Source organism: Tetrao urogallus (genome assembly GCF_951394365.1).
Source record: "Tetrao urogallus genome assembly, chromosome: 11".
Taxonomy (NCBI): domain Eukaryota; kingdom Metazoa; phylum Chordata; class Aves; order Galliformes; family Phasianidae; genus Tetrao; species Tetrao urogallus.
The window spans coordinates 13,434,439-13,443,675 of NC_136824.1; the positions used below are offsets into that span (position 1 = coordinate 13,434,439).

At 43.4% G+C, this 9,237-nt stretch overlaps 1 protein-coding gene across 2 annotated transcripts in view; it reads right to left on the reverse strand.

Annotated features, from left to right (window-relative positions):
• The window catches only part of ALDH1A2 (aldehyde dehydrogenase 1 family member A2), a gene marked incomplete at both ends in the record, with an annotated part of 52,695 nt that extends 44,855 nt beyond the window's left edge, over positions 1–7,840 (reverse strand). The window contains one exon of one of the 2 annotated variants that reach the window (XM_079540624.1): positions 7,557–7,840. In XM_079540624.1, coding sequence (XP_079396750.1) covers positions 7,557–7,673 — 117 coding nt within the window. The remainder of the gene's footprint in view (positions 1–7,556) is intronic. The other variant, XM_079540625.1, reaches the window with a different exon arrangement.
• Between the last annotated feature and the right edge of the window lie 1,397 nt (positions 7,841–9,237).

Sequence of the window (9,237 nt, forward strand, 5' to 3'; positions counted from 1 at the left end):
ATTTGATTCTCTGTTCTGAAATATTTTCCCACTTCCTTCCAACAAAGCTGGAATGTATTACATTTCAAGTCATAAGGTAGAAATCTAATTCACTGGGCTATCTGAGAAATGGACTGACTTCAAGTAAACAAGAATGAAGCCCCTTTTTCTTTTGTCATTTGGAGACTATTTCCCAATGCAGCAACTCTTTGATGTGGCTTCACATATCATATTTTTAATAATGAAATACTCCTATATTTAAAGCTTAAGTACACTGTATAACTTGAAATTGATGCGTCACATTCACATCACAAAGGCAGATTGCTATTACAAGTAACAAAAATATCTGTCAGTAGAAATATGACTTTAGACCAATTCTGAAACACTGAACCTGTGTTTGGGGAAAAAAAAATAGCAGGTATAACCAGACCAAACAGGAATACATCTTTTCACCTGAATAATCATAAAAGTCATGAATGATTGGGTCCTTACGTGGCAGTCATTTGTTAAACTTCATCTTTCTCCTTTCACATAGCTGTTTATGCTCCTGTTTGTGTCCAAGTAGGGATGCCAGCACACGTGTTAGGACGTCTCACCAGAAGCTAAAACAACCCTTCATGAATTGGCAACTTTCTGAACAAATTTTAAAAACCTTTACACGTTTCTATTTATATTTACATTGCTTTCTTAAAATGTTGTCTCTGTATAAATGCATTTTTAAGCGTGTTTCTTTCAGCTGAACTAAAGCTGATGTTTTGGTGATTTGTTTCTACTCTAAAAAAAAACCAACAACATCAAAAGCATGTTTTAAAAATTCAGAGAATGAAACAATTTGCAAAAAATAAACAGCAACATGATACCATTCAGACAGTCTTAGGAAAAAATAGCTTCAGAACTGTAAAAGAAAAGGGGTTTTATGTAGGATCTGACTCAGAATTTATGATATGGAGCAATGAACTCTTTTGTCATTTACCTCCATAAACTCGCAAGATTTCTTGGAAGATAGTTAGTCAAATGAGGAGCGGAGATGAATCAGTGGATATAATTTACTTAGACTTTAAAAAGGCTTTTGATGATAAAGTCCTTAGCAAGAGGCTATTAAGGAAAGTTAGTAACCATATGGTGAAAGATAAAGTTCTGCCATGGATTAAAAAGCGGTTAAGAGATAAGATAAAGACTGGAAATAAATGGATAATTCTCCCTGGAAAGAGGTTAATAGCAAGGTGCCCCTTCATTACAGTGACTAGTAATCAATATCATGGTTCACCTGCTTTAGCAGATCATTAATAGTAAGGTAACATACCTCGTGGATAAGAATATTCAGACTAAGCCAAGTACCAAGGAAAGCACAATTGGAACTGAAATTAAAAGCTGTTCGTACAAGTCAGGGATAGATGAAATTTGCCAGAGGTAACAAGTGTGGGGCAAAGCCTGCAGGAAAGGATGATTCAAATTACTTTTAGATGGTGATATGCCCTGATGAGTTGTAATGCCCATGGACAGTTTATTGAAGGCAACTGTTAATGTGCATTGCAAAGAAGGGAAGAGAAACAGGTATGGCACTTGGAAGAACAAAGCAGTTTATGGTAATGAATATCTTCAAACTGGCAGAGCCCATTGAGGTCAGCAGGGAACAACTTTGCACTAACAAGGAGATAGGCGAGCTGAGCAGAGATGATCAAGAATTTCTGACTGCTGCGATTTTTTAAATCAGAAAATGTGGATAAGCCAAGTCAGAAACTGAATATGGAAATGGTTTCATGAAGTTCTGCGGGAAAAAAATGTATGAAGGACAGAATGGAATGGAGAATTAACAAGCTTTTTTTGTCAGAATGAAAGTATGTACTCAAGATACACTATCCCAACTCTATAGTCCAATCACCTATACATAGCCATAGATTTTTGATCAAATCCTTGCTGAATCTGACATCATGAGCATTCTTGGAGCAGCAACCTAAATACTGCTTTTCCTGCACAACCGTCCTGCACTGTCAATCTACCTCAGTACTAATACATACAAGTGGATTATCCAACAGGAGGTAACGAGAGACTCTTTCCAAGGATGGCTAGAGCTAGACCCCATCGACAACTGAGATCTATCTATTATGAGAAAGTAGGGATCTGAATTCAAGTTTCTGCTCTATTTGCTTCAGAGCAGAGATATGCATTTGGCTCATTTTCAACTTAGGCAAGTGCTCTGATTGTCACTGACCTCCTGGCTTTTGTGTGCAAATAAATATATACAAGATTTGTATTGGACATTTGAAATCATAAACTTTTTGGCAGAGATTAGAAATACACTTTTCTTTCAGTATGTAGTCTGACATTATCTGCTGGACAAAGAGGGAAATTTCCCCTCGCCAGCAATATTGTCTTGTATATCTTGATGCATGCAACTGGTTCACATTTGCTTTGAAAATTCCATTGCTCTCTAAAAAGTCGGCACAGAGAGGCCACTGCTACAACAGTTAACTACTGCATCACTGAGAAGGTATGTAGTCATTGCTTATCTCAGCATGATAGTTTTATATACATATATATATATATATATATATATATATATATATATAAATGCTATTCCGTTAACACAGTTATAGTAGAGGTATTGGAATGAGCAAAGATAGGAGATTGGACATATGTAAAACTTCAATTGTGTTTTGATTCCTTATGAACAACCTGGGTAAATCTGGTTTGTACAGACAACTTAGAGGTTTGGGGAGGGAGTCCTGTGTTCAGCCTGTTAACTGGAGAAGTGCATACGTAGTGTGCAACTGCACTGCAGACTGAGGGCTTGTACTACCAACCCTGATGTGTGCGCACACCAGAAGAGTCTAAACTGTAGATTCAAACAAGAGTAATTCAAAATGTGGCACATACCCTAAAATATCACGTATACAAAGGGACATGTATGGTACCAGCACAGGTGCTGAAATGCTCCACAAAGTGAAAGCAATGATGTTCCATTTGACTATTGCTCATGCAACCATCTCTCTGATTTTCTGTGCTGCATCTCTTGTAACCACTAGTCACTGAGCTCACCAAAAACATTAGCTAATTCCTTCAAGCATCAGTAACTGAAACTGACTTGAAAAATAAGGCATTAAAATAGTGAGCTTATTCATGGACAAGAGGGAAAAGCATGTATTTACCACTTACCTGAGTTTTGGTGTTTTTTTTTTGTTTGTTTGTTTGTTTGTTTGTTTGTTTTTGCCAAAGCTTGCCTCTAGTTCAATAAATCTCAAAGACTGTATATTTTTCTAAATAAAAGAGCTGTCTGACCTCCTATTTTAATGTCAGTTTGGAATTTTACCTAAGAAACACAGGAAATTTTGGTGAAAAAATGTTTGTAATATAGCTCTGAAACTCTCATTTGTGGACAATGCCAAGAAAGCACAGTGGGAATCAGAATAAAGAAACTCAGCAACGAAACATGTCAAACCACAACACTTACTGTATGAGAATTTGAAATGTATCTGTTAGTTCTTGTCTACTCAGAAACAGTTGGCCCACACTTAATACAACCTGCTGTCTACAGTTAATTTCGGCACTGGATAGATAGACAGCCAGGCTAGTTTACCTGACCTGTGTTTAGAAATTGACCTGTTTTTATCAATGATGCAAGAGTAGAAGCACATCCTTTTACACAGGTCAAAAAAGATGTTCACCAATCAATTCACAACCTACTATTACTAGAGAAACAGTTCTGTACATCTTCACTGCCACAGTGCTGTATACTTCAACCCCTTAAACCACCTCTTACAAAAAGTTCCCAAAGACCACAATTTTTCCACTTGCCCTTGTGCTAAAATTCTTCATCTCCATCACAGACATAAAGCAACAGGCAAACAAGAAACAAAACATCCAGCTGGATTAGTGTCCTCAACATGACGCGATCTGAGAATGCCTGTTCACCAGGTCAGATGCAGCAGTGAGAACAGCCCCCAGGGCTGAGAACACAACAGAAAGGCAGGGCGCTCACTTTCTTCTACCAGCTGCCGTCTTATCAAGTCAGCATGACGTCCTAAAACCACCATGAAAGTACTTTGTGAAGCAGATTTGATTTTACCTCAAGGAGAACAGGAAGCATAACCACATGCAGTAGAAAACACCTTTTGTCCATCAAATAAAGAATTTAAGGGAAGAAAGTCCACAAAGGACTCAATCCATTGGACTGCTTCCATGTCAACCATCAGATACTTGGAAAACATTCCAGACCAAGGAGAGAGAGGATGGAGTTTCATAAGAACATTAAAGAGGAAGGCATCAGTATCTTGGTCTCCCTCCAATGCTGTAAAGTTCTTGAAGTTATCAAGTCTGAAATGTGCTTCTTATACACAATGTGCTAATAGCATGTCTTAGTTAAAAACAGGCAAAGGCTCATCTCACATACCTGGTACTTCTGGAGCACCCAACTGCGGGAGAGATTTTGGCCCCAATTTGACATTAGCAGGAGTATAACATACTGCCAAGGAGAGGGCTAGATCCCCCTGCAAACCTTCCTGCCCCCATATTCCCTTATGCATGAAGCACAGCATTGCCACCAAGCTCCTGACAGCCTCCAGAGGGAGGCTGGGTGTACCACAGGGCTGTGCAATAAAAGCAATTTCTCTGCAAATATTAACGCTAAGATGTAAAGAATTACAGAGGCATCACAATGAGGAGAGAGAGAACCTCGCATGTAGCAGCCTTAGTATTTGCTAACCACACAGAAAAGCCATTGTGAGTTTACCACTGATGTCCACATCTGTTCAGAATGTGGCTTCTCCCATCCTATTCACCAGTTCTTATTATGCACATCTAAAACACTTTATTTTCCCGGAGGCCGTACCAAAGCACTGAAGAGGAGAAGTACTTCTGGTGGCTCTTTTTTGCAAAGAAGCATACTCCTAACACAGAAGTCACAACAGAGTGCTGCTCATATCACACAAGCATCAGGTAATTTCCAGCATTAACTGAGTACCTCTTCAGTGACCAATGGAAATCACGCCGCCTTAGCGCTTGTTGTACATCAGGTGCGACAGATCAGGAGGACTTAACACAGTTTTCTGCTCATTTCAGAAAGCCCAGAGGAATATTACACAGGTTCCATTAATTCCACTGAACAATCAAACATATGGGAACTACAACTACATGGATAGTATTTATTTTATCTGTGTTCTTCAAACAAAAATTTCTAAGAATATCGTAATATTTTAGAGATTAAGGAAAGGCAAACATTTTTTCCACTACACATTAGAAATCCTAGCATTAAATTAGCATAATTTAGCACAAATTTAAGGATTTCTGATTTTATGATTGAAGATTTAGGATAAATTTAAGGATTCCTGGGACTTCAATATGCTCTGTCCTAACAAAATTGTCTTAATTATTTTCCAATTTCAGAATTCTAGAAGAGGAATGGAATTGACAAAAAATACTTTAAAGTCACTTAGATTAACAGTTCATAGGTGCCCTTTCCTTAAAGAATTAAAGATTTTGCATTCAGAGATGGAAGTAATGAAGAGTTCAAGAATTCTGGGTCCTGGATGTGTGTTTAAAATTCTCAGCTAAAAAGCAGAAGCTGCTAGGAATGCTTACTGACGCCTGGTTTTAAAAGGCTTGCGGGTTTTGTTTTGCCTTCTTCTTGGTAAAGTTCATTATTCTACAGTTATTTATTGTTTATGGAAGTTGTTGGGCATTTAAGATGTGAAGCGACCACTCCCCCACCGAAAGAATCAAGTTACAATCCATTATTTCATTTTTGATTGTTTTTCTTTGTAATAGGTGGGAAAGGGGATCCTGGATAAAAGCCCTGCCCAAGACACAACTCCAAACTGAAGACTCCAATTATCTATAAATCACTTATATTTCCTGCAGAGAAAAAGGAGGGAGGAAAGAGAAAAGCAGAGACAGAGGATAAACTAAGCGAAACATTCAGTGCTTGTCCTAAACCCCATTTCTCTCACAAGCAGTCAGGAGTTACCTGATATCTCAAAACCCAGTCCAGAAGAAATGGGTTGCTGCTGGTTTTGGTTTAATACTGAAAACAAATAATTTTCTTTTACTTGTCACAGTAGGATAAAATGTGTAACACCTTACAAATTTCTGAGACGGCACAATAAACTTCAATTACAGGCTGCTATCCAGCTTAAATCCTCAAAAAGTGCACTGTTAGTGACTGCTCTATTTTTAAAGGATTTTTTGTACCAATTAACAAGTTTTAAAATGGAGAAGTGCAAGTACACGTCCTGTGCAAACTGATGGTGATGCTGTTAGCAAATATAACCACGCAGCACTTCTGAAACCAGCAATAAGGAAAAATCATGCCAGGCACTTTGCAAAGTATCACCACTCCAAAGTGTAACAGCACACAATATCAAATAACTACATTCCTTATTTAACCAAACGATTTTCAAACAAATTATATGCAAGAAAACGTGCATCTTTAAATCTGCATGCGGCAGTTCTCATTAAAATGGAATGAAATCTAAAATAGTTGAGTTTCCTCTTAAACATTCTTCTAGAACATGAAATAGCTGTAACAAATTAGAGAACAAATTAGTTTTGGCACCCGCTTAAGAAGGAGAAAAGATGAAAAGCTTTTCAAGTGATGATATGGAAGAAAAAACATTACACCACATCGGCCAAACTGATTTTCCTATCAGTTTTAAAGCTCCCAAAGTTGTATTTCCAGTAGATAAAAATGTTATCACCTTCTCCCAGCACTGATGTGCTTTATTTTCCTATTAAGTTACTCAGTAATTAAAACAAAGTCTGACACGTTGTAATCTGTTTGTACAATACATCTGAAACTTCTCCAGCAGAAATGAAAGCATTCTTTAGCTGAAGATACTGAAGGTGTGAAGATTCAAGGCATAAAGACAAATTTAAAAAAATCAATTGCATTTACAGACAAATGACTGTTTTTAAAGCTCATTTTAATCCACAAAAAACAACTCAGTCCCATAGTAACAGCAGATTCTTCTACCTACCAACCCATCAGGATGAATGCTGTTTCTCTTTATGAAAATTAGTCCTAAGGAAAAATATATGTCTTTTTGTAATATTGTTCGAGGGTGTATTCAGATACTGTGCAAGTTAGCAAAGAGACCTGTGCAGTGCCGTAACAACCTAGCAGTGTTAGCAGTCCTTTGGGAACTGCAGAAGGGTCCCTTGGGCACACAGGGTAATTCAAGAACAAAAATATTTTTATTTTCTGATCGAGAAATACAGGTACGTGCAGTTACTTCCCCCAAATTACATCAAAAGCAACTGCAGCATAAGGGAACTACTGATTCTGCCCTGAGAGTAAACTCCAACAGCTCTGCGCAAAATTTCCTCTTAGGGAGAAGTGGCAGAGCCAGTCCCAACAGATCTCGTTTGTTTTTCTATTACCCTGTGGTTTTTCAGACGATTAGAGAACTAAAAATCTGTTTCCCTTACTACAGACTCAAGACAACCTCTTAATAGTTGGGTTTTCTTTGCTTTTTTTCTTTTTTTTTTTTTCCCCCTTATGTCTGTGCTCAAAGTCAGTTAGGGCAGATTACAACTGATCTCAAGCGAGACTTTCTCTGCCAGAAGAAAGGAACGCAACTTACCTTCGTGTGTTTGATTTCAAGGTTCAGAGTGGGAGAAGGCAGCAGATGCAGAGATGCCATCAGAGCGGCAGGATCTGCCTTCACCTCCCCCGGCATCTCAATTTTACTGGAAGTCATAGTCTCGGGGGGGATTCGGAGCAGCCGAGCCCCCCGCTCCGACCCGATGTGCTGCGCTTTGGGCTGTTCCCCCCCTCCCCCCCGCCTCCGAAGCCCAGCGCTGAAGATGTTGCTCTCCTCCTCTGTATATAGGCAGGTGTCACGCCGGGGCTCTTCTTATTGGACATGGGGGCAGAGGCAGGGGGGCAGGTCCGTCCTACCTAGGCCGACAGCGGCACAGCCCCGCTCACAGCGCGGCGCAGCCCCCGCCGGGTCCCACCGCACCGCGAGGCCCGGAGCAGGCGGGCGCGGCACGGAGAGCCCGGCGGGAGGGCACCGAGCCCGCGCTGTTCCCGCCCGTCCCTCCGCAGGGAGGCGCGGAGCCCCGGCGAGGCCCCCGGGCATCCCGCGGGGGGACAGCGCCGGGCGGAGCGGGGCCTCCTCGGGGAGCCCTTACAGAGACGCGGCGGCCCCGCGGCCCGAAGCTGAGCCCCGCGTTGCCTCCCGCTCCGCCGCGGAGCCGCCCCTCACGGGACGCGGGAAGGCGCAGCGGCCGGAGCGCCGGCCAGGCGAAGCGCGCGGTGCAGCGCTCCCGTCCCCGCCCCGCTCCCTGCGGGACGCTCTCCTGGGCGCGCGGCACCTGACGGCCGGGCCGCTCCCCCTCCCGCCACCGTGCGCGCGGCGAGACAGGCCGTCCCGGGCCGTCCCGCTCGCGCGTCCGCACCGACGCCGAAGCGTCCCGCGGCGGCGGCTCCGAGGGACGCGGCGCCCGCCCGTTTCCCGCCGCCCCCTGCCGGCCGCCCGCCGCGCCGTGCCCGGCCGCCTGCTGCCCCCTGCCGGCCGCACGCCGCCCGTCGCCCTTCGCTACGGCAGGGGGCTCCCGCCGCCCGCGCCTCGCGCCGCCGCCGTGCCGGGCCGTGCCACCGCCCCGGGTGCGCTCCCCGTCCTGCTGGCCCGGGCCCCGTGGGTATGCATCCGTGCGGCGCGTGACCACAAGGCGGCACGGCGAGGCACGGCGCTCACGCCGGCAGCACGTGCTGTGCCCCGGCGGGGCCGCGGCCGTGGCGAGGCTCTGAGCGCCGCGATGCGCTCCGCCCGCCGGCGTTCTCGGCAGGAAGCGTGTGAAGCCCGTAGTGTTAGTTCAGGCAGAACCGGCAAAGATCTCCTCACTGATGCAAACGCACCCAATGCTTAGAAACCCATCGGTTGCCGTGTTTGGAAACCATCGTCACACTGAAGACATAAACAGAGGAGGGCCACCAAATTGTACAGCTGTGCCAAACTGGCAAAAACAAAGCAGCAAGAAAGATGCCACGAGACAATTTGTTGACCTACTCAAGAACAAACTGCAGGATGAGTTTGCCTTTCTATTTTGTTAGGATACTCATTTGCTGATGCCACAGGTCCCGCTCCTTGCTCTGGCTTGGCCTTACCACACCAAGACGTGCCTTACACATGCACACCTCTGTAAATCTCAGTTCAGTAATGGAGGAGACTGCAGATTTTGCTTTCTCTTATTTTTCATATTTCTTTACCACCCCCCACGCCCCCCCAGGACAGAGGAAATGGATCCAAAATATGGTGC